Source organism: Moschus berezovskii, chromosome 23, assembly GCF_049115385.1.
Source record: "Moschus berezovskii isolate FMDL1 chromosome 23, NW_MosBer_1.0, whole genome shotgun sequence".
Taxonomy (NCBI): Eukaryota; Metazoa; Chordata; class Mammalia; order Artiodactyla; family Moschidae; genus Moschus; species Moschus berezovskii.
This window is the reverse complement of record NC_142482.1, coordinates 42155041-42180349: the sequence shown is the minus strand read 5'-3', so window position 1 is coordinate 42180349 and position 25309 is coordinate 42155041. Positions and strand designations below refer to the sequence as shown.

Genomic DNA, 25309 nt, shown 5'->3' with positions numbered 1-25309 from the left:
TACCATCTGAGCCACCAGGGAATAGTTTTGCAGTTTAAAAACTCAGGATGAGAATAGCTACAAAGTTTTTTTTAAGAAGCTTGAAACTATCTACTCAGTTTTATAACTTAGGATATATAATGGGCTTCCCTGGTGGCTCATGGTAAAGTTACATCCACATTGTGTGTACCTAAAGTTTTGGGTTGATTCACATTGATTCTGGATACACTTCAGTGTATTTATCCACATTTGAAAAACAAATCCAAGAATATTTGATACATTGGCTAAAGTGATGTTAAGCACAACATAAACAGTAATGTTTGAAAAAAAAAATTTCCTAGGACATTCTAACTTAACATACCTCTATATTTCATTGTTGCCTCCCCAAAACCTTTTTCAGCGCCCCTTTCACCTCCTTATTCCTTAAGGTGTAGATGAGTGGATTCAACATGGGAGTCACCAGGTTGTAGAAGAGGGTGAGAAACTTGCCTTGGTCTTGAGAAGAGCTGTTTCCTGGCTGCATATACATATAGATGATGCTCCCATAGAACAAGGAGACCACAGTGAGGTGGGAGCTACAGGTATTGAAGGCCTTCCGGCGCCCAGCAGCTGACTTGATCCTCAGCACAGCTGCTGCGATGTAGCCGTAGGAGACAAGAATAAGAGTGAGGGGCAGTAGGACGATGAGAATGGCAAAGGTGAAGGCCAGCATTTCCACTGCACGAGCGTCCACACAAGCCATCTTGATCAGTGCCGGCATTTCACAGAGGAAATGGTTAACTCGTCGCTGACCACATCTGGAGAGAGTCATTGTCAGTGGGCACATGACGATGGCATTGACCAGTCCACTTCCCCAGGCCACAGCCACCAGTCGTAAGCACAGCTGGGGGTGCATAATGACCGTATAATGCAAGGGCTTACAGACTGCAGCGTAGCGGTCATAGGCCATGACAGCCAGAAGGATGCACTCGACTCCTCCAACAGAAAGGAAAGAGAGAAGCTGGACAACACAGCCCGCATAGCTGATGGTCTTATCAGGGCCCCAGAGGTTAACCAGCATCTGGGGGATACAGCTAGTACTGAAGCAGAGATCTAAAAAGGAAAGATTTGCCAGAAAGAAGTACATTGGTGTATGAAGTCGAGAGTCTAATATACACACAAGGATTATGGCTGAATTTCCTAGGACAGCCACTGCATACAGAGTAAAATTTACTACGAAGAGCACCATCTCCAGCTTGGGACGATCAGAGAAGCCCACTAAGATAAAACCATACTCTGAGCTGTCATTGGACTTTTCCATTGCCTTCTTTTCATATCACCTGTATAACTGGTAAGAATGAAATAAAGAATACTTCATCTTTATTTTCTGAAAACCATTGAAAATCAGGATTTTTAAGGAACATGTACAACATCAAGTCTCGCAACCCATTCAATATTTGAATAACTTCTGCCCAGCCACATAATTTGTTTATCATTTGTTCAAACACATAGGCAGGTTACTTCATTGTTGGAAAATTCAGAACGAGAATCAACGACTTTTTTTCAAGTAGAAAGTTTCCCCTTATTCATGAGACAAAGTTTTAAAAATCTTATTGAGCATATATCATATCTTCATATCTCTTAATATGACCATCATTAAAATATTTTAAACGAGTTACCATACCTAAATTTTCTTTAGGCCAAAGCATTCACTTTCCTTTAACAGTTCTTATAACAAGGTTATCATGTATATTATTACCCTAGTAGATGTCTTCCGAAAACCCTAAATGTTGACAATGACCTTCTGGAAATCTGACAATCAGGACTAATCTCAGTATCCAAGACAAGATTTGAAAATCACCAAAAAACTGCCTACCATGATCTGAACTATTATAATCTTATTAATGTTGTTCAAGTATGTATTTGCATCATAGTGTCATCATTTTCACTTAGATTATTATTGTATCTACTAAACATCCCAGTTCTTCCTGTGAAATGCTTTCAACTCAGATCTCTATCATTAATTTCTTTGAAAGAAATAGAATTCTGTAATCTAGATTTCTAGGATCAGAGAGGACATTCTATCCAGTAATAAAATAGCAACTTTGGGTATAATCTGTCTTCTCTTAGGCTTCTAGAAACATCAGAACAACATGATTATCTTGCAGAAGAGAAGTGCATGGCAATCAGGATGAATGGAGAAAAAAGGAAAGATAGTGTGGTACATAAAGAGTAACTTTAAAAAGTAAATTAAAAACAAAAAACAGATGGACCCTAATATGGTTAAGAATAAAGAGAGTCCTGGATTCATAAAAGAGAGATTTTTATTTGGAATAAAGACCATTAGGGTAATAATGAAACTAAATATCGCAATTATTTTTTAAAACAATTACAATTGAAAGAAAATTTAAATTGAGTGTATTTACTTTAAGTGTGAAAGTAACTTCTTTCTTCTGATTTCTTGTTAAAAATGCCAACATTTTCTTCTTGATGATTATGAAGAAAAATAAAATTTTCATTTGTTTTAAAAAAAAAAACTGTTAAAAGTATAATTTTAAGAGTTCCTAAAATTCCAGAATTGATTAGCTATCTGAAAACTCAAAATCTATGTCTACCATAATTTTTTTTCTACCACAATTTGTAATGCCATTCATTAACTAGTGTTATTGTCATAAAAACTATATACCCTGTGTTAGGGAAGTATGGTAAAAAATTTTTAAAATATTATCTAAAGAGTTCCTATAAAGATTGTATCCACAGAAGAATAAAATGAGGAATTTAATTATTCTGTGGCATCAAACACATGCTTACCTAAGAAAATAGAAATGCTGAATTTTTTTTTTTTTAATTTTTAGTTGGGTGATTTCTGAGGGATTTCCATGAAAAGGTGACAAATGTGAAAAAAAACAGAAGAGTAGGCACAGAAGAAAACACACCTTGAACTTAGTCCTGTTGATGTTTTGATAACTTAGGCATAAATAATAAGAGTAAAATTATTAAATGAATATTATAAAATATCTAGATTGCTGTGTGATTTAGGGAATCAAGACAATTAATAATAATATATTCAACTAGTAAGTTTGGAAAAAAATAAAGCAGAGTAGCACATATCATTGCCACAAATATTCTGATTTTCTAATAAAAAGCTTATTTTTGGTGAAAACTTCTCAACTTCAAAGTTATTATAGCAAATTTATTTTCCACAGCCAAATACAGTATACCAAAGTGAAAGAAAGAAAATTTTCTTAATTTTTCCTAGTTATTTAGGCTTACCTGTTTTCAGCTTTCCCAAGTGATCTAGGGAAACCACATATTAATATTTTTCCCCCTGGTTGGGATTTGTTATCTGGGATTTTGTGAAGATTGTACAGTTAATATAGGTAGAAAGTAACAATAGGGTGATATGAGACTAATGCACCAGAAGTTATATAGAAGTGGTTACAAAGATCTTAACTTTGTCAAGAAAGGAGCTGCCAGTCGAGCTCCAAACTGTCTCCCATGCATTAGAGTCTAGTTTCTTCCTGAAGATAAGAGTTGTAAAGGCTGTGTGAATTCCTTTTCTTATAATTTGAGTAAAGTGATGGAGTAATGGTATATCACTACCTCATAGAAAAGGCAAAGTGGAATGAGTGCCATATGGTAGTTAAATTATGGAGAAAAGAGGCAATTGAAATAGAAAATAGCATTAGTATTCCTTCTGTCTGCCTGCCATTTGGGCCAAATACCCAGCCTGCAGGAGGCCTTCAGGAGCTGTCAACTAAAGCCCCTGGAAGATAAGCAGTGCAACTGAGGACACTCTTGTAGACCCAGATTGGAAAAAAAAAAAAAACAACCAACCAGAGGACTAATTTCTTAGAATCAAAAATGGTGCCTGAAAGGAGGCATAACATAGTTTCTTATTGAGATCATGGGGCCTGAACACTCCTTTGGGTAATTAGCTGGGCCACCAAAGAGAACAGAGTATATTCTTAGGGGAAATCTTGCAACAACATCAGATGATTGAGAATCAAAACTCTTAGGTTCTTTTCTTGCTTTCTGACTGGGACCACAATTGTCCATATCCTCACAATTTGAACCTTTATTTCTGTGGAAAAGTACTCCTGGTATTTGGTAGGGCAAAAAAATCAAGCTTGGCAACACAGTGCAAATATGAACAGCTTTTGGAAAACTTTTTATTCTTAAATTGAAATGAGACTTAGTCTTTTGTCAAGGAAAGAATTTGAAAGTCTAATTTTTTCTATTTTAATCAGTTTTTAAAAAGATAATACAAAAAAAGCATATTATGTTTCTTTTTGTCACTTGACTTATAGCCTTTATTTTTACTTAGATTGGTAAAGTTACTGGAATATAGTAAATATAGAATAAATATATGAGATTTGGTTGAATGGTGTTCTTTAAATTGTATTCAAAGGAAACATGGAAACCACATTGATTATCTTTTGGAGAAGATAAAATTGTGTCCCCCCACTTCAAACCTCCAAAATGATAACATCATTTCCACAATCAGTGAAATGAAAGCCTGAACAATTCCACTAAGAGTGTTGCAAAACCTGAGAAAAAGCACTAATCATAGTCACTGATGTGACCCATTAGAGTTTACATATTTTCCCCAACCTGAAGTTATTTAAAACTCATTGGTGGTGGTGGCAATGGTTTGGTCACAGCACGGCTCATAACTTCATTGAGTTCTGCAAGCCCCTTTGCCATGACAAGACAGTGATACATAAAGGGGAACCTCTATATTTAAATAATTACAATCAAAACAATAAGATATTTTTCTCTGATTATATTGCAAATACCTTTCAGCTTGGTAACATTCAGAGTTTGTGAAGATAAAAGAAAATGGCACTCATGCTTTGTATTTGGTTTAAATTTTTGGAGGATGATTTTGCCAAATTATAGGTCTTTGACTCATTAATTTCATTTCATGGGATTAACCATTAGGATTGCCTTTATAAGTATACATAAAGTTCTATGTAGTACAGTTACATTGTAGCTAAAAAAGGAAAAAGACTAAATGTCCATTGACTGAATAGTTGTTAAATAAATGTTTGCATAGTTGTAAAATAAAATAAAAATCACACACAACAGAGGCCTGGCGTGCTGTGATTCATGGGGTCACAAAGAGTCAGACACGACTGAGTGACTGAACTGAACTGTGTTTTATTGATAATGAAGACAAAGTAAAATATTTAAGTATATTTTAAGTATATTCTGTATTAAATATCTAAAATATATGTATTAACTATAATGAACATAATAAAATTATGTTAAATTTAAATTATATTTAAAACAATATATTTAAATTAATAAAAGTATTAAACTATAATTATGTTAAGTATATAAAATAAACTTTTCAAAGTTTCAAAATTTCAGATATCGTGTATTCCCATTTCTATGGTTTACATAAATATGCAAAGATAATTAGAGAGTTTGAAGGAAGAGGATTTTCAATCTTCTAAAGTTAAAAAAAGTTAACATAGCCATATGAAAATGTAACATATAATCATGAATATATGCTGCTGCTGCTGCTAAGTCACTTCAGTCGTGTCCGACTCTGTGCGATCCCATAGATGGCAGCCCACCAGGCTCCCCCATCCCTGGGATTCTCCAGGCGAGAACGCTGGAGTGGGCTGCCATTTCCTTCTCCAATGTATGAAAGTGAAAAGTGAAAGTGAAGTCGCTCAGTCGTGTCTGACCCTCAGTGACCCCATGGACTGCAGTCTTCCAGGCTCCTCTGTCCATGACATTTTCCAGGCAAGAGTACTGGAGTGGGGTGCCGTTGCCTTCTCTGGAGTATATGCTACCTTAACATTTAAAAGAGTTAAATAAAATTTTGGAAGTGAATAAAAGTAATTTGACTGAAGTTTAATACTTAGGTTAGTCTCTAGAACAATTGTAACCTCCCAAAGAATACAAACGTTTGCATCACATCCATAAAGCATAAAAATTATTACAAGCAGTTGCAGACATGTGGTATAGAGCCCATGATTTTGCCTTGCAAAACAGGATCACATTGATCCAGAGCTCTACAGCTGCCCAGTTTTCTGACCCACATTAATGTAACCACATAATTAAATTCATCACCTCATTATTTCCTCACTATGCCCAGGAATTTGGTAGGAAATAAATAATTTTGGCTCTTTCAGTTTGACATTTAGATAGAGAAAACATATGATTTTCAAAATCAAAGCAGAAAAATGATTTGTAGAACTGAGACCAAAAATCTACTATACTAGAGACTTTCATTTCCCTGTAATTAAACTTCATTGGAAGGACTGATGCTAAAGCTGAAACTCCAATACTTTGGCCACCTCATGCGACGAGTTGACTCACTGGAAAAGACTCTGGGAAGGATTGGGGGCAGGAGGAGAGGGGGACGACAGAGAATGCGATGGCTGGATGGCATCACCAACTTGATGGAGGTGAGTTTGAGTGAACTCCGGGAATTGGTGATGGACAGGGAGGCCTGGCGTGCTGCGATTCATGGGGTCACAAAGAGTCGGACACGACTGAGCGACTGAACTGAACTGAACTGAACTGAAACTTCACTTTGATTCTATAAGCTCAAATGGAACTTGTAAACAAAAAATATTTTTACACAGGTGACTAGGTTATTTTAAAAAACACATTAGCTTGATTTCCTTCTTGGTATTTTTCAAGGTAAGAGTGTGAATAAGTTTGGGGAAAGGTTATATGTAATAGTACATTGCTTTCTATGTTTAAATATTGTGCAGTTGTTTATATGAACATAAAATTGATAAATCCAAACCAAGAAGAAATGCGGACTTTTGTTTGAGTCATTTACTTTCTTCTTGTCTTTAAGTGAAAAGAAAATATAACCTGCCAATTATTTCACTGAACAAGTGACTTATTTGTCTTAACAGTTATGTTCTAAAGGAGATAAGAAAAGATTATGGATTGAAAAAAATGAAGAATGTGAAATGTTTGGATCTATTGAGAAAAGTGATTTTTCTTAGGCCATTTCTATTTTCTTGTAATATTCAAACATGGCTACATTCACTCATGTGAAATTTCCCTCTGAATAATTATGGAAAATCTGAAGGGATTCTCAAGGTCATGATGAGGTCAATGAGTAATATTTAAAACTAGAGCAAGAGGGAGAGCGATTTTCAACTTCTGCTGCTCTTTGCACAAGTTGGAAGGAAAACAAGACCCTAGAGATCTCATTATAATGACAGACTTGAACTACTGATAACCATGATCTTGTTTTCTCTATGTCCACAGGGATTCAACTCTTTGAAGAGGAGAGCTGATTAACATGCTCTCCCCATGCTGCATGCAGTTATTAAAAAGTTTCAAATGAGTTTCATTATCACTCTCAAAATGGAGCAATCTCTAGGGTTTTAGAGGAGAATCAGTCAGTTAAGGACCGATCGCAGTGGAAAGCTAACGTAACTCAGCTCCCATCACTGTTGTGTTCCCTTTGCTTTACAGTTGCCTCTAAGAGCTACTCAGCAGCCCTGAGGATTTACCCGACAACATCATGCACACCATCAAATCTCAACTTTTCCAACATAACTAGAATAATGATCCCTTTGCTTTTAGATGGCATTTTGTTGAGCAGGGATTTAGTGGGATTTTCTAGGAGACTATTCTCTGATCAGTGACTTTTTGTTGTTTTTTTGTGCTTAATCTTCAGCAGCAGTTCCCATAAAAACTCCTAAAGCAGAATTACTCTGGGGATTCAGTAAACTTTTATTTATCAAACATATTTACAGGCCTTGTGAATGACAGTTTGTATATAAATAAATGTTATGTTACCTGTCTTTGAGGATTTCATAAGGAAAGCAAGGAAGATGATAAAGAAAAGTTACAACATTGTGTCAAAATTACACCCTATTTAAGACAGAGAAAAAGATGAACACTGTTATTGATTCTATTGTATTTTTTGATTGCACATTATTTTTCCACTCTACAATATATTTATTTCTCATTAAACATTATGTTTACTGCTATATTCCCAGTGCCTAGCAAAGTTAGTGCTTGGTTGTTACTCAGTAATTGTCAATTATTTCAGTCCATCTACAAGGTGATAGTAAATATGCTGAAGACTTGCTGTACAATGAACATTTTGGAAAAAAGGTACAGGTGATTTTTAAAGGAGTAAGCTCTAAGGGCAAAAAGGTATTGGTTTGTTTCACCAATTAGAATAATAAAGAATGAACTGAATATATCATTACAGTAAAGAATTTACTTCTGGTGGGAATGGGTGTTAGTTGCCTATGAGTGTTATAAACAACCGAGTGTCAAGGGATATCAATGTTGTTTATTGCTGCGAGGTCCTGGACAAACCTACACCTCTAGTCTTAGGTTTTCTCACCAGTGAAATAGGAGTGTTACAAGGGTTAGTGTAGGAATGAAGCCTTGACCGTGTAATCTTCTGTTATGGGCTTTATGACTTGGACCTTTTAACTTATAGGGCATTGACTAATTCTAGGAAGAGGTATTAAGGATCTATTTGAATCTTGATGGGAGATGTGCTATGAATTCTGCCAACATCAGTTGGAGATTTTTCCCATAAAGAAGGTGGCAGCTGATTTCATAGGGACAAATGAACAGTGCTTCCAAAATCAGTTCCAATCCTGTCAGAGACTGAACAAATAAACGATGTCTAAAAGTTATTTAATTCAACTGGTTCATTTCTTTGATGACAAGTGTCCATTTCTAGAACTGTTTTCCCCTTTTGAAAGAAAGAAATTTTGGCATGATACTTCTCTTAGAAATCTCAGCCTAATATATGGATAGGGTGGAGGTAAGAGTCTGTGTTTCTCTAAAGGCCTAAGCTAAAGGTAGTAAGTTCAGAGATAGGAATCTTTTGAGTTTCACTGGAGATCCCTACTGTGTGAAATTTCTCAGTTCTCTCAGTCAGGGGCTCTTTTATTGTAGTGATGCTGAGCACCCAGAGTGTGGCTCCAGATCAATTAGGACTAGAAGAGATTCATCCTCAATCAGGAATAATGTTTCTCTAAGCTAATGTTTAAGGGGACTTCCCTGGTGGCTCAGTTGGTAAAGAGTCTGCCTGCAATGCAGGAGACACAAGTTCGATACCTGAATTAGGAAGGTCCCATGGAGAAGGAAATGGCAACCCACTCCAGTATTCTTGCTTGGGAAATCCCATGGACAGAAGAGCCTGGTGGGCTACAATCCATGGGGTCCTAAGAGTTGGACATGACTTCGTGACTAAAGGATTGGGAAGAGCATCTAAAGTTCCTTGGAACACTGTCTTTGAGAATTGGGAGGACTTTGGAAAGGTGGGTAGGGGTCTAAAGTTTGCAACAATATTTAATAGCAGAAACTAGGAGGGTTTAGCTTCACTTAGGAGGCTTCGTTTACTGTAATTATTAAGAATTTTGCTCATCTTCCTTATAGTTGACTCATCTAGAGTGTGAAAAAGCTGCTTTGCCAGATTAACTAAATCTGGATTGGACACAGTTTCTTATTCTAGCCTGGTCCCCTTTTGACAAGACGGGACGGTCCCAGTTCAGACTATTAATAAACATAGAGTTAAGAGCTACCTGAGCAGAAGGAACATCTGAAGGAATATTGGAAATTTCATTAAGAACAATATGAAGTCCATTGTAATATTCATGACCAGGTTCATCAGATTTTTGTGTTCAAGCCTACTCCCATCAACAAAGTCAAAAAAGCCAATCGTTTGATGAAGCTGCCTAGCATTTGCCCAAGCCTGAGTATATAAATTAGTGGACTGGTCTCCAGTTGTAATTCTAGAAGCCTTTTGGAATTTTCCCAGTTAGTGAGTTTTCATTCAATGCTGGGCCTGGCCTTCACTGCATAAAAACTAGTTGATACTAAGTCAGAGAACTCAGATAGATAGATTTGAATGACTGCGTTACATTCCGCAGCAAATCTGTGAGAATATTTGGTTTCTTTGGGAAAATCCTTGACTTCAGCTCAAAGTTGAGCTTTAGTCCTGGAAATATAGGAAACTATTTAGCTTCTGGATCCTCAGAAGGTTTATGTTTAAAGGGACAGGTTCTGATAATTCAGAGGAAAGGGGAGTGGGGAGAGTTTCAGAAAAAGGGGAAGTTTTGGTGAGAGAATTATTGTGGGGGACTTCAGGAGATAATGAAGGCACAGGTATCAGAGAAGGGAAGGAAGATAATGATGCCAGAAGTGGAGCCTGAGACAAAGAAGCTAAGCAAGAAAAGCCTGAGCCATTTTATTTTTCCTTAATCATTTCTTTGCCTTCGTTAATTTTAAAATCCTATTTTGCAAAGAAGCAATTTTAGACTACAGATTTGAGGGAAGCCTTGAAATATCATTTAAAATAACTATTCCATTCAGTTCTGGAAATTTACTGTGCTATCATAGGCCAATTCAGTTTTGAGGAAACTAAGTTTAGGGATTTCAAAAGTCCTGCATAATGACCATTGATATTCCAAATTGCCTTTGGTCATGTCTGTCCATTTAGTTACAAATGTGCAGAAGGAAAGACCACAGTTAGGTCAGAGTGCCTGTTCCATTCAGTTCAGTCACTCAGTCGTGTCTGACTCTGTGACCCCACGGACTGAGGCACACCAGGCTTTCCTGTCCATTACCAACTCCTGGAGCTTGCTCAAACTCAAGTCCACCGAGTTGGTGATGCCATCCAACCATCTCATCCTCTGTCACTCCCTTCTCCTCCCACCTTCAATCTTTCCCAGCATCAGGGTGTTTTCCAATGTATCAGTTCTTCGAATCAGGTGGCTAAAGTACTGGAGTTTCAGCTTCAGCATCAGCCCTTCCCATGAATATTCAGGGCTGATTTCCTTTAGGATTGACTGGTTTGATCTCCTTGCAGTCAAGGGACTCTCAAGAGTCTTCTCCAACACCACAGTTCAAAAGCATCATTTCTTTGGCACTCAGCTTCCTTTATAATCCAATTCTCATATCCATGCATGACTACTAGAAAAACCATAGCTTTGACTAGACAGACCTTTGTCAGCAAAGCATTGTCTCTGCTTTTTAACATGCTGCCCAGATTTGTCATAGCTTTTCTTCAAAGGAGCAGGTGTCTTTTAATTTCATGACTGCAGTCACCACCTGCAGTGATTTTGGAGCCCAAGAAAATAAAGTTTCTCACTGTTTCCATTGTTTCCCCATCTTTTTGCCATGAAGTGATGGGACCGGATGCCATGATATTAGTTTTTTGAATGTTGAGATTTAAGCCAGCTTTTAAGAATCCATCTTCAATGCGGGAGACCTGGGCTCGATCCCTGGATTGGGAAGATCCCCCAGAGAAGGGAAAGGATACCCTCTCTAGTATCCTGGACTGGAGAATTCCTTGGACTGTATAGTCCACTGGGTCGCAAAGAGTTGGACACAACTGAGCGATTTTCACTTCACTTCATTTACATTTTCCTCTTTCACTTTCATCAAGAGGTTCTTCAGTTATTCTTCTCTTTCTGCCATAAGGGTGGTGTCGTCTGCATATCTGAGGTTATTGATATATCTCCTGGCAATCTTGATTCCAGCTTGTGCTTCATCCAACCCAGCATTTTGCATAATGTACTCTGCATAGAAGTTAAATAAGCAGGGTAACAGTATACAGCCTTGACATACTCTTTTCCCAATTTGGAATGAGTCTGTTGTTCCATGTCCAGTTCTAATTGTTGCTTCCTGACCTGCATACAGATTTCTCAGGAGGCAGGTTGGGTGGTCTGGTATTCCCATCTCTTGAAGAATTTTCCACAGTTTGTGGTGATCCACACAGTCAAAGGTTTTGGAATAGTCAATAAAGCAGAAGTAGATGGATTTCTGGAACTCTTTTGCTTTTTCGATGATCCAACAGATGTTGGCAATTTGATTTCTGGTTCTTCTGCCTTTTCTAAATCCAGATTGAATATCTGGAAGTTCTTAGTTCACATACTGTTGAAGCCTGGCTTGGGGAATTTTGAGCATTACGTTGCTAGCATGTGAGATGAGTACAATTGTGGGGTAGTTTGAACATTCTTTGGCATTGCCTTTCTTTGGGATTGGAATGAAAACTGACCTTTTCCAGTCCTGTGGCCACTGCTGAGTTTTCCATATCTGCTGGCATATTGAGTGCAGCACTTTCACAGCATCATCTTTTAGGATTTGACGTAGCTCAGCTGGAATTCCATCACCTCCACTAGCTTTGTTTGTTGTGATACTTCCTCAGGCCTACTTGATTTCACATTCCAGGATGTCTGGCTCTAGGAGAGTGATCATACCATCATGGTTATCTGGGTCATGAAGATCTTTTTTGTATAGTTCTTCTGTGTATTGTTACCACCTCTTCTTAATATCTTCTCCTTGTGTTAGGTACATACCATTTCTGTCCTTTATTGTGATCATCTTTGCATGAAATATTCCCTTGGTATCTCTAATATTCTTGAAGAGATCTCTAGTCTTTCCCATTCTATTGTTTTCCTCAATTTCTTTGCATTGATCACTGAGGAAGGCTTTCTTATCTCTCCTTGCTATTCTTTGGAACTCTCTATTCATATAGGTATATCTTTCCTTTTCTTCTTTGCCTTTATCATCTCATCTTTTCTCAGTTATTTGTAAGGCCTTCTCAGACAACCATTTTGCCTTTTTGCATTTCTTTTTCTGGGGATGGTCTTGATCACTGCTTCCTGTACAATGTCACGAACCTCTGTCCATAGTTATTCAGGCACTCTATTAGATCTAATCCCTTGAATCTATTTGCCACTTCCACTGTATAATCATAAGGGATTTGATTTAGGTCATACCCAAATGGTCTAGTGATTTTCCCTACTTTCTTCAATTTAAGTCTGAATTTGGCAATAAGGAGTTCATGATCTGAGCCACAGTCAGCTCCTGGTCTTGTTTTTGCTAACTGTATAGAGCTTCTCCACCTTTGGCTGCAATGAATATAATCATCTGATTTCAGCACTGACCATCTGGTGATGTCCATGTGTAGAGTTGTCTCTGTGTTGTTGAGTGCCTGTAGGGGGTGTGCTTTCAAGAAACTTAACTGGTATCTCATTTCCTCTAGAGTGGAGAATAATTTTCAAACAACTTAAATAGCTTACAGCACAAATGGCTCAATTCAAACACCTTGCAAGCCAATCCCAGCCAGAATTAAGAATGCAGCTGAGTTCCAGAGGAACCATTGGTAAGGTTTTTTTTTTCCCCCAAAGGATAGGTAGGGGACTTCCCTGGAAGTCCAGTGGTTAAGATTCTGATCTCACATGATGAGTGGTCAAAAAAAAAAAAAAGAGGAATAGGTGGAAGGCTGAAAGACCCAGCACCATTTCAGAGAAGCAACCCCTATTCCTGAAGGAATGTGTTGAAAGCTAGCTGGCTTCAGGAGAAACAGCCCCTGTCCTTGAAGGAATAGCCTGAAGGTTAGCCAGTGTCAGTGAAGAGGTCTGATCTCAAAATCAGGCCAAAGTGCCAAAAGAGCACTTGCATGAGGTACAGGGCCTTAACCAAAGAGACAAAATCATTAAACAGATCCCCCAAAAAGCCTGGAGAGCTTCAAACAAGAAAGAGGAAAATAGAAAGAAAAAAAGAAAAGAAAGGCCAGTTTCCAATCCAGAAGAAAGATATAACTTCAAACTCTGGGGTCCCTGAAAAAAGCAGGGAGTGACAATTATCACAGTTGTGCGTACCTCATCTGTTTGTCCACCAGTCCTGGAACCTTCAAAATCTTTCCTGGTCCTTGTCTGGGTCAACAAAATATTGTCCTGAAGCAAATGGACTGCTAGATATTTCTCCAACAAAGATGGATTTACTTGAAATCAGCGGAGAATTGCAGTTCAGGGTCTGCTATCTTACCAACCCACATTCAAGTTCCCACACAGCAAGGGAAAGCGAATACTCTAGAGAGGAAAAGGAAATTAGGAGGGCGGTAGATAAAAAGAATTCATGGCTTTTCATTAGCTGAGTCTTTGCCAGTAAAGAAGAGGAGTCTTTCTTCTTCTACCGGGCTCTGCTAACAATGCAAAGCGTGGGAAGGTGTGAGAGCTCCCCCTTCTGATGTCTGCTGCTGCTGCTGCTGCTAAGTCACTTCAGTTGTGTCCGACTCTGTGTGACCCCATAGACGGAAGCCCACCAGGCTCCCCCATCCCTGGGATTCTCCAGGCAAGAACACTGGAGTGGGTTGCCATTTCCTTCTCCAATGTGTGAAAGTGAAGTCACTCAGTCGTGTCCGACCCTTAGCGACCCCATGGACTGCAGCCTACCAGGCTCCTCTATCCATGTGATAGATTCTATTTAATTGGTGTTTCTGTTTACTAACTTTTTACTTAACAGGAACAACTTTTCAGTTGTTCCTTATACCCCATTCTACCTCACCTATTCAAGGGTGTAACTCCAGGAATTTACCCATATTTCTATTATGTCATCAAATTCTCTTATTTCATTCTTCCCAGGAGAAAACAAATATACCATTAATTCTAACATCTTAAACAAACAAACAAAACAAAATACCTCAAACCTTTCATGACCTCACTTCCCCCACCAGGTGCATTTCTAGTAATCATTCCCCTTCACAGAAAAATTTCTCAGAAATAAATTCTTTTGGAATTTCCTGACAGTTGGGTGGTTAAGACTCCCCTCCATTGCAGGGACCATTATCTTATTCCTGGTTAGGGAAGATCACACATGCCATAGAGTGCAGCCAAAAAATAAATAAAATTGTTAGTACTTTATAAAGGAAATAAAGTAATTCTATTTCTTCTATTCTTTTTTAACCTATTCTATTCTGGAATTTGACTCCATCACTATACAAAAACAGCTTTTGTTAGTGTCACAAATTGCCTCCAATTTGCCAAATACAATGGTGAATTTCAAGCTTGATCTTATCTCTCCTAGAAAAGCATTTGACCCAACTTGTCACTTTCTCTTCTTTATTACACTTTCTTCACTTGAATATTTCCATCAATAAATACTAAGTGTATGTTGAAGAGGGAGGGAGCAAGAAGATATCTTTTATTGTACGTCTCTAGACCAAGAGGATCCATGTAGAGAGACTGCTGCCCAGTTATATGGAGTTCCTAGACTTTTAGCTAAATGCCGGGAATGATATAAATTTTGGAGATGTCTCTGTTTTGGAGGCATTGAACGTATCTTTACATGTGGGCATAAAGAAAAATAAATTAGTATTTGATAACTCTAAGAGCAGACTACAGTCCTTTGATAGAAACCATACAAATCAAGTCTAACTCTTCCACGTGACGTTTTCCCATATGTTAAATATATCTGCCATTTTTGTTTCTCATTTTGTTCCTCTGATCCTCAGTGGAAATGGTTATCATGCATATAATTTTGTTACAAAAACTCCTTAGACAGAATTATAAGGATGTTATTGTTTAGTCACTAAGTCACGTCCAACTCTCTGCCACCCCCATGGACTGTAAGCCACCCGGCTCCTCTGTCCATGGGATTTCCTACTCAAGAACACTGGAGTGAGCTACCATTTCCTTCTCCAGGGGATCTTCCTGACTCAGGGATCAAACCTGGGTCTCCTGCTTTGCAGGCAGATTCTTTGCCCCTGAGTCACCAGGGAAGCCTTATTATAAGGATAGATATACTTTTGATAGGAGGCTTCCCTGGTGGCTCACAGGTAAGGAATCTGCCTATAATGCAGGAGATGCAGGAGACACTGGTTCCATCAGTGGGTTGGGAAGATCCCCTGAAGAAGGAAAATGGCAACCCACTCCAGCATTTTTGCCAGAAAAATCTCATGGAAAGAGGAGCCTGGTGGGCTACAGTCCGTGGAGTCAAAAGAGTTGGACATGACTGAGCATGTACACATATTTATTATAAGGATTGAACTGAATTCATTTATTTATGTTTGATACAATGAATACATGTACTCAATTGTATTCTTAGGGAAATCACTTCTAAAACTATAATTTCTACTATCCTATAGAATGTTTCAATAACATGCAGTAGAGTCCCTCGGACTGCAAGGAGATCCAACCAGTCCATTCTAAAGGAGATCAATCCTGGGTGTTCATTGGAAGGACTGATGCTAAAGCTGAAACTCCAATACTTTGGCCACCTCATGTGAAGAGTTGACTCACTGGAAAAGACTCTGATGCTGGGAGGGATTGGGGGCAGGAGGAAACAGGGACGACAGAGAATGCGATGGCTGGATGGCATCACCGACTCGATGGACATGAGTTTGAGTGAACTCTGGGAGTTGGTGATGGACAGGGAGGCCTGGCGTGCTGTGATTCATGGGGTCGCAAGGAGTCGGACATGACTGAGCGACTGAACTGAACTGAACTGAACTGAAAGGCTTTAGTATCAATGTTCAGTCTCATCCTGTAGATTTAACATTCTTGATTACTCTTATAATTAGATTTAAATTAAATTAAATTTATGTCTCCGATATCATTTGCAATTTCTTTCCCATTGTGTCTTCTATGAATCTAATAAGACTGCCTTTTTTGCCTTCTTCTCAGGTTATTTATAACTGTATATTAACAGAATTAATATTTATATCCTATTACAAATAAACTTCACTTCTTGAGGAATGTTGTTCTATTAATCAACTTAAATTAGACATGAACAAATAGAACTCTACTATTTTCCTAATGTTATAAAAGTATATCATGAAAAACATTCTCAAATTTTAGACTGCAGGTAAGATTACATTTATATTCAAAACATTACTATATCAGTCTGACATCTCTATAAAAATGAGATATGTAGGTGAGCACATAGAGAAATTAGAACCTTTGTACGCTGCTGCTGCTGCTGCTGCTGCTTCTAAGTCACTTCAGTTATGTCTGACTCTGTGTGACCCCATAGACGGAAGCCCACCAGGCTACCCCATCCCTGGGATTCTCCAGGCAAGAACACTGGAGTGGGTTGCCATTTCCCTCTCCTATGTGTGAAAGTGAAAAGTGAAAGTGAAGTCGCTCAGTCGTGTCCGACCCTTAGTGCTGCTAGTAGGATATAAAATGGTGCAGTCACTATGGAAAACAGTAAGGCATTTCTTCAAAAAATTAAAGATAGAATTTCCACATTATCCAGCAGGCAGTTCTTCAAAATTTAAAAGCTGAATTTCCATATGATCCAGTAATTCCACTTCTGGGAGTATACCCAAACTGAACTGAAAGTGGGGTCTCAAAGAGATATTTGTATACCCCTGTTCATGTCAGTATTATTCACAATAGCCAAAAGGTGAAAGCAAACAAGTGTCCTTTGAAAGATGAATGACCAGACAAAATGTGGTATATCCATACAATTAAGTGATATTCAGTTTTTAAAAAAGAAGGGAATCCTCACATGTTACAAGATAGACGGATCTTGAAGACATTATGCTAAGTGAAATGTCAGTCACAAAAATACACAAATACTTTATAATTCCACTTCTATTAGGCACCTAGAGTAATCAAAATCATAGAGATAAAAAGTAGAATGAAGGTTGCCAGGAGCTTGGGTGAGGGGAAAATGGGTATTTATTGTTTAATAGGCACAGAGTTTTAGTTTAGAAAAATGAAAAATAATCTGGAGATGGACAGTGGTGAAGATTGCACAAAAATATGATTATATTTAATGCCCCTGAACTGTACACTCAAATATGGTAAAAATCACAAATATTATGTTATATATATTCATCACTACAATTTAAAGAAAGCAGCAATCAGAATGTGCTGTTGTGCGTAGTTGCTCAGTCCTGTCTGACTATTTGCGACCTCATGGACTGCAGCCCTCCAGGCTCCTCTATCCATGGGGATTCTCCAGGCAAGAATACTGGAGTGGGTTGCCATGCCCTCCTCCAGGGAACTTCCAAACCCAGGGATTGAACTCAGCTTTCCAGCATTGCAGGAAAAAAAAAATTACTTGGATTAGGAAAATAAAGTTCTCAGAATTACAAATAAATAAACAAAATTAGCTTACATTTACAATTAGTAAAATTAGACATTATTCTAAATGAATATATTTGTTCAGTTCAGTACAGTTAAGTCGCTTAGTTGTGTCCGACTCTTTGCGACCCCATGAATCACAGCACGCCAGGCCTCCCTGTTATGACCAACCTAGATAGCATATTAAAAAGCAGAGACATTACTTTGCCAACCAAGGTCTGTCTAGTCAAGGCTATGGTTTTTCCAGTGGTCATGTATAGATGTGAGAGTTGGACTGTGAAGAAAGCTGATCGCCGAAGAATTGATGCTTTTGAACTGTGGTGCTGGAGAAGACTCTTGAGAGTCCCTTGGACTGCAAGGATATCCAACCAGTCCATTCTAAAGGAGATCAGTCCTGGGTGTTCATTGGAAGGACTGATGCTAAAGCTGAAACTGCAATACTTTGGCCACCTCATGTGAAGAATTGACTCACTGGAAAAGACTCTGATGCTGGGAGGGTTTGGGGGCAGGAGGAGAAGGGGATGACAGAGAATGAGATGGCTGGATGGCATCACCGACTCGATGGACATGAGTTTGAGTTATATTTTTAATAATCACAAAGTAACTGAAAATAACTTAGTTATTGAATTTGCCTGTAAATCATTTTCTACCAGTATAAAATCAAACCTAACATATGAAATTGCTGAATCAATTAATCCTTCATTAAGAAAAATTAAAAGCTATTTCAATTTTATTTTTCTTCTATATTCTCAGAACTCATCAAATTTCACCGACTTTGGTGCTGAAATGCACATTTGCTTCTAGATACTTGATAGATTATTTATTTGGACCATTAGCAGTGAATTTATCTTCAATGAGCAAAGTACTATCTTATGTTTACAATACAATCTATTAGCATTTTGCTTCCATTTACTCATTTAGTGATACTTATTTCTCATAAGAAAGAGAATGGAAATTAGAACGTGACATACCCGATTTATTTCTCATATCAGCATTATTCTGTGGCAAAAGTACATGATATTACTGCAATGTTTTAAGGAGAAATGTAATAAATGTACATTTCAATTATTGTATTTTCTAAATGTGTAATGCATTATAGAATAAAACAAAGGAGAAAAGGGGATAGAAGCACACTTAAATATCTACAATGTGAACAAATCACTCAATAATCGAAAGATATGTAAGCAGATGTAACCCTCAACACTTGATGACTCCTAAAGGTGATATGGTAAGATACACAGTGTGGTAATCCAATACTTATGGTATAGACTATGTTCTCTCAAGAAGACTAAATTCAATGAAGCTATTGTGCAAGAAACATGTGTATGAAACAAAAAATCATTGGAAATCATTAAAGATGTGCTAGTTTAAACTCTAGGCTGTGTTTTTGAGTTTATGAGAATACTGAAAATATTAATAAATGGGGAGAATATGAAAAATATTTCAAGCAAGTGAAAATTAATGAATGCCTAGGATTTGATCTATGAAGGAAATAAAAAAGAATGTTTCTAACAAGGAGGAAAACATAAGGGTAGAGAATGGAAGGACTTCCCTGGTGGCTCAGGTAGTAAAGAATCTGCCTGCAATGTGGGAGACATGGGTTTGATCCCTGGGTTCGATCCCTGGGTTGGGAAGGGATCCCCTGCAGGAGGGCATGGCAACCCACTCCAGTATTCTTTCTTGGAGAATCCGCATGGGCAGAGGAGCCTGGCAGACTGCAGTCCATGGGTCGCAAAGAGTCAGACATGACTGGGTGACTAAGCACAGAGAAAGGAAAATCTGAGTTTGATTCTATAATAAAAATCATTGTGGTTTTTAATATTATGTTGATATGAGTGTGGTACTGAAAATTTTAAACTAGGGTTATGAACTTCATATCCAAATTTAAAGTTGTTATATTTCAGGGTTTTGGTAAATTTCCTCTAACTGTATAAAAAAGAAAAGTGTGTGTGTGCATATGATATTACCAGAGAAATGATTGCTGGCTTTTGTCATATTCTTAGAAAGGTCTAAGTTACACCAACTTATACAAACATAAAAATAAAGTTGAAAATATTGAGGTTATACAGTTTCTGGTGAACTGGAAGACTAATTCTGGATTCTTGTTCAATAAATAGGTTTAGGCAACAAAAGACTAATGCAACTTCCCATCAAAAAACTTTTATTTGTGGGAGGTAATCAAAATAATTGTGGCTCAGCTGGTAAAGAATCCGCCTGGAATGCAAGAGACCTGGGTTCGATCCCTGGGTTGGGAAGATTCCCCTGGAGAAGGGAAAGGCTACCCACTCCAGTATTCTGGCCTAGAGAACTCCATGGACTCTGTAGTGTATGGGGTTGCAAAGAGTTGGACATGACTGACAGACTTTCACTTCACAATCAAAATAGTTCTCTGAGGAATGATGAAAACAGGACAAGTTGAAGAGAAGTTAGTTAGCTGCATAAACACTAAACATTTACAAAGCTTATCAGCATATTCCTCATGTTAAATAACAAAATTCAATCAAATGAATTCTAAAGATCTAGTTAGCTTTACTGAATGATTCATGAATCAGGTAGCATCCCACTGAACAAATAAAAAATACCTCTGCCTAGCTGTAGAAAGGAAAAAAATTTAAAGGCATAAAAGGGTCAAAACGACAACAAGAAACACCCAAAACCCAAAGGGAATTATTAGCCAAAAATGCATTGTTTCGGGCAAGGTTGCCCTTAGTACTAACCAGATAATTCCAGGTTGTCTGAGTAAGTTACATTCTTGGTGGATTGGGATGGCAGTTATGTTAGGTATTCAAGTCTCTGTACAGTTACATGGACTTAGTATAACTGACTCCATTTTGGGCCTATTTTTTTCTTTTTAATATTTATTCCCTGATTGAGACGACTCTCGCCACTAACCTTTTAAAGGCTTCCTTTACCTCTTTGTTTCTAAGTGTATATATCAGAGGGTTCAGCATGGGTGCAACAATTCCATAAAAGAGGGAAACCATCTTTCCCCGGTCCTTGGAACTGGGTGAAGGTGGTTGCAGGTACATGGAGATGGCTGTACCATAAAAAAGTGACACCACAATTAGATGGGAGCCACAAGTTCCAAATGCTTTTTGTCTGCCTTCGGCAGATTGGATCCTCAACACTGCTCGGGCAATAGAAGCATATGATATAACAATAAGTGTCAAGGGTACTAGATGGAATAGCACACTTACAAAGAAGAGTTCAGCCTCATTTGCTGTGGTGTCAACACATGACAATTTGAGCAGAACAGGGACTTCACAGAGAAAGTGATCTAGTACAAAGGGGCCACAGAGTGGCAGTTGGAGAGTCAGGGTAGACAACCATACTGAGTTGCTGAAACCAGTAATCCAGGATGCAGCTGCCAACTGGAGGCAGAGCCTGTGGTGCATGATGACTGAGTAACGGAGAGGCCGACAAATAGCTACAAACCGATCAAAGGACATGACAGCCAGCAGAACACATTCGGTGGCCCCCAAAGCCAGAAACATGAACAGTTGGGCCACACAGCCACCATAACTAATGACCTTCCTGGTGCTATGCAAATTTACTAGTAATTGTGGAACCGTACTTGTGGTATAGCAAAGATCTAGGAGTGACAGATTGGTAAGAAAGAAATACATGGGAGTCTGGAGTCTGGAGTCCAGGCGTGACACTAGAATAACGGTCAGATTGCCAAAGAGAGTCACCATGTAAGAAATAAAGAAGACCACAAAGAGTGGAAACTCCAGCTGTGGTCGATCTGAGAAGCCTAAGAGGATGAACTCCAGGGGGATGCTCTCATTTACTGGAGTCATGATCAGTGTTTCAATTCTTGGTTTCCTGAAACATAAAAATTCAGGAGGTCAACGAACATGTATTTATCAACTATTTCAATTATTTACAATCACGTTCATACTTGTTTGAAGACATTTAGAGAACTGATATTGCTTGCAACATGAAAAATACTTAATTATCTAAATATTTCTAAAATTCTGTCTTTCTATCTCTATATCAGCACTTCAAAAAGAAAAGCCAAAATTTTAAAAGAAAATACCTGTTTTAAACAATTCCAATGAAATTTGTTCTTTGATTTTTTTTTTCCTGTCATTTGGTTAATTTTTGTTTGTAATACTTGCCACCTAGATAGCAATTTGGAAGTTTCAGTTACAATTCCTGCTATATTACTTTTTCCTTTTAATTTCTCCTCAGTGCCAAAGAGATTACTCTATCATCTGAAACAAAATTATTTAGACCACCCCCAAAACTATGTTGTAGATAGATTCTAGCAAGCTATCAGATACATTTCGAAGGAGCATGCTTTTTGCCTCCTAGGACATCATAGAATCAAAATAAAATGACACAGAATTTGGAGCCAGACAAGCCTGGATTCAGGGCTCTTCTGTGTTAAGTCATGAATTACATCATCCAGGCAATATTTCTTATGTTCTCTGAACTTCAGTTTCCCCATCAACAAAACGAATCTAGCAATAGCTTTCTGGTATGGTGGTGGTAACCTGAGAGAAAGAAACGATAGTGATCCAAGACCTCTGAAATGTTCTGAGAGGAAAACTGCTTATTAGTTTTAGAACTCTTTTTTTTCTTTTATTTATTTTAATTGGAGGCTAATTACTTTACAATATTGTGGTGGTTTTTGCCATACATTGACATGAATCAGCCATGGGTGTACATGTGTTCCCCATCCTGACCTTCCCTCCCACCTTCCTCCCCATCCCATCCCTCATCCCAGTGCACCAGCCCTGAGCACCCTGTCTCATGCATCGAACCTGGACTGGTGATCTGTTTCACATATGATAATATACATGTTTCAATGCTATTCTCACAAATCATCCCACCCTCGCCTTCTCCCACGAAGTTCAAAATTCTGTTTTTTACATCTGTGTCTCTTTTGCTGTCTTGCATATAGGGTCATCGTTACCATCTTTCTAAATTCCATTTATATGCATTAATATATTGTATTGGTGTTTTTCTTTCTCTTAAGTGTCTTAGGGTTACCAATGGAAACTAACTCTTTGAATTAAAAAGTTGCGTTCTCAATCCCTCCATAGCTCCCAAACCATCAAGCTCAACAATAGAGGTAATAGTGATTATCTGATGTAAATTTAAAATCTGATCTTTAGTGTAAATTGCCTGGCATAGTGCCACACAGCAATGTGAATTGAAGTATCATAGTGATGCAGGAACTCTGGGCTCTTTAGCACAGAGGCTGTTCAGAGATGATGCTGTTAAAGTGCTACACTCAATATGCCAGCAAATTTGGAAAACTCAGCAGTGGCCACCAGACTGGAAAAGGTCAATTTTCATTCCAATCTCAAAGAAGTGCGTGCCAAACAATGTTCAGACTACCTCACAATTGCACTCATCTCACACACTAAGAAAGTAATGCTCAAAGTTCCCCAAACCAGGCTACTAAAGTACGTGAACCATGAGCCTCCCGATGTTCAAGCTGGATTTAGAAAAGGTAGAAGAACCAGAGATCAAATTGCCAGCATCTGTTGGATCATAGAAAAAGCAAGAGAATTCCAAAAAAACATCTACTTCTGCTTTATCGCTTATACCAAAGCCTTTGACTGTATAGATCACAACCAACTGTGGAAAATTCTTCAAGAGATGGGAATACCAGACCACCCTTCCTGCCTCCTGAGAAATTTGTATGCAGGTAAAGAAGCAACAGTTAGAACCGAATACAGAACAACAGACTGGTTCCAAATTGGGAAAGGAGTACCTCAAGGCTGTATGTTGTCACCCTGCTTATTTAACTTATATGCAGAGTACATCACGCAAAATGCTGGGCTGGATGAGCACAAGCGAGAATTAAGATTGCTGGGAGAAATATCAATAACCTCAGATATGCAGATGACACCACCCTATGACAGAAAGTGAAGAAGAACTAAAGAGCCTCTTGATGAAAGTGAAAGAGGAGAGTGAAAAAGCTGACTTAAAACTCAAAATTCAGAAAACTAAGATCATGGCATTGGTCCTATCACTTAATGGCAAATAGATGGGGAAACAATGGAAACAGTGAGACTTTATTTTCTAGGGCTCCAAAATCACTGCAGATGGTGACTGCAGCCATAAAATTAAAAGATGCTTGCTCTTTGGAAGAAAAACAATGACCAACCTAGACAGCACATTAAAAGCACAGACATTACTTTGATGACAAAGGTTCATTTAGTCAGTTCAACTCAATTCAGTCGCTCAGTCGTATCCAACTCTTTGCAACCCCATGAACTACAGAAGGACAGGCCTCCCTGTCCATCACCAACTTACAGAGTCTACCCAAACTCATGTCCATTGAGTCGGTGATGCCATCCAACCATCTCATCCTCTGTCATCCCCTTCTCTTCCTGCCCTCAATCTTTCCCAGCATCAGGCTCTTTTCAAATGAGTCAGTTCTTAGCATCAGATGGCCAAAGTATTGGAGTTTCAGCTTCAACATCAGTCCTTCCAATGAACACCCAGGACTGATCTCCTTTAGGATGGACTGGTTGGATCTCCTTCCAGTCCAAGGGACTCTCAAGAGTCTTCTCCATCACAATTCAAAAGCACCAATTCTTCGGCGCTCAGCTTTCTTTATAGTCTGACTCTCACATCCATACAGGACCACTGGAAAAACCATAGCCTTGACTAGATGGACCTTTGTTGACAAAGTAATGTCTCTGCTTTTTAATATTCTGTCTAGGTTTGTCATAACTTTCATTCCAAGGAGTAAGCGTCTTTTAACTTCATGGCTGCAACCACCATCTGCAGTGATTTTGGAGTCCCAAAAAATAAAGTCAGCCACTGTTTCCCCATCTATTTGCCATGAAATGATGGGACCAGATGCCTGATGTTAGTTTTCTAAATGTTGAGCTTTAAGCCAAATTTTTCACTCTCTTCTTTCACTTTCATCAAGAAGCTCTTTAGTTCTTCTTCACTTTCTGCCATAAGGGTGGTGTCATCTGCATATCTGAGGTTATTTATATTTCTCCTGGCAATCATGATTCCAGCTTTTGCTTCTTCCAGTCCAGCATTTCTCATGATGTACTCTGCATATAAGTTAAATAGGCAGGGTGACACTATACAGCCTTGATGCAATCCTTTTCCTATTTGGAACCAGTCTGTGGTTCCATGTCCAGTTCAATATGATTTTAACTTAGCTCACTTATTCTACAGCTTTCAGTATAGTATTAATGAAAGCTTTTGATATGCCTGTTGCTTTACAGCTGTTGATAAAATGAGGTCTGACATATAGATATAAATATCAATGTGAAAAAAATGCTCAAATCTTCAAGAGAAAAGACAAGTTTCTTAACATCTATTTAGCATGCTTCCAATATAATAGTACATTGTCAGTATTCACATGTACAAAAGTTACCTAGAAGTATACAGAGGCATTAAAGTTGTAACTCTGCAGAGTAGCAAAGGGGAGAGTGTAAATCAGACTTTAGTATTTGACTTTACTCCTGCTCATTCTACTTTTAATAAACAAGTATTATAATAGCTATCTTAAGAAAAATTATTAGGTATTA

The 25309-nt window shown here is 38.1% G+C and overlaps 1 protein-coding gene and 1 pseudogene across 1 annotated transcript; both read right to left on the bottom strand.

The window, feature by feature from the left end:
- Positions 1 to 349: 349 nt before the first annotated feature.
- Positions 350 to 1279, bottom strand: LOC129543443 (putative olfactory receptor 2W6 pseudogene; annotated as a pseudogene).
- Positions 1280 to 20653: 19374 nt separating this feature from the next.
- LOC129543386 (olfactory receptor 2B6) lies at positions 20654 to 21654 on the bottom strand. Its single transcript, XM_055406462.2, has one exon. The coding sequence runs from the start codon at positions 21593 to 21595 to the stop codon at positions 20654 to 20656; it is 942 nt and encodes a 313-aa protein (XP_055262437.2). The 5' UTR covers positions 21596 to 21654.
- Between the last annotated feature and the right edge of the window lie 3655 nt (positions 21655 to 25309).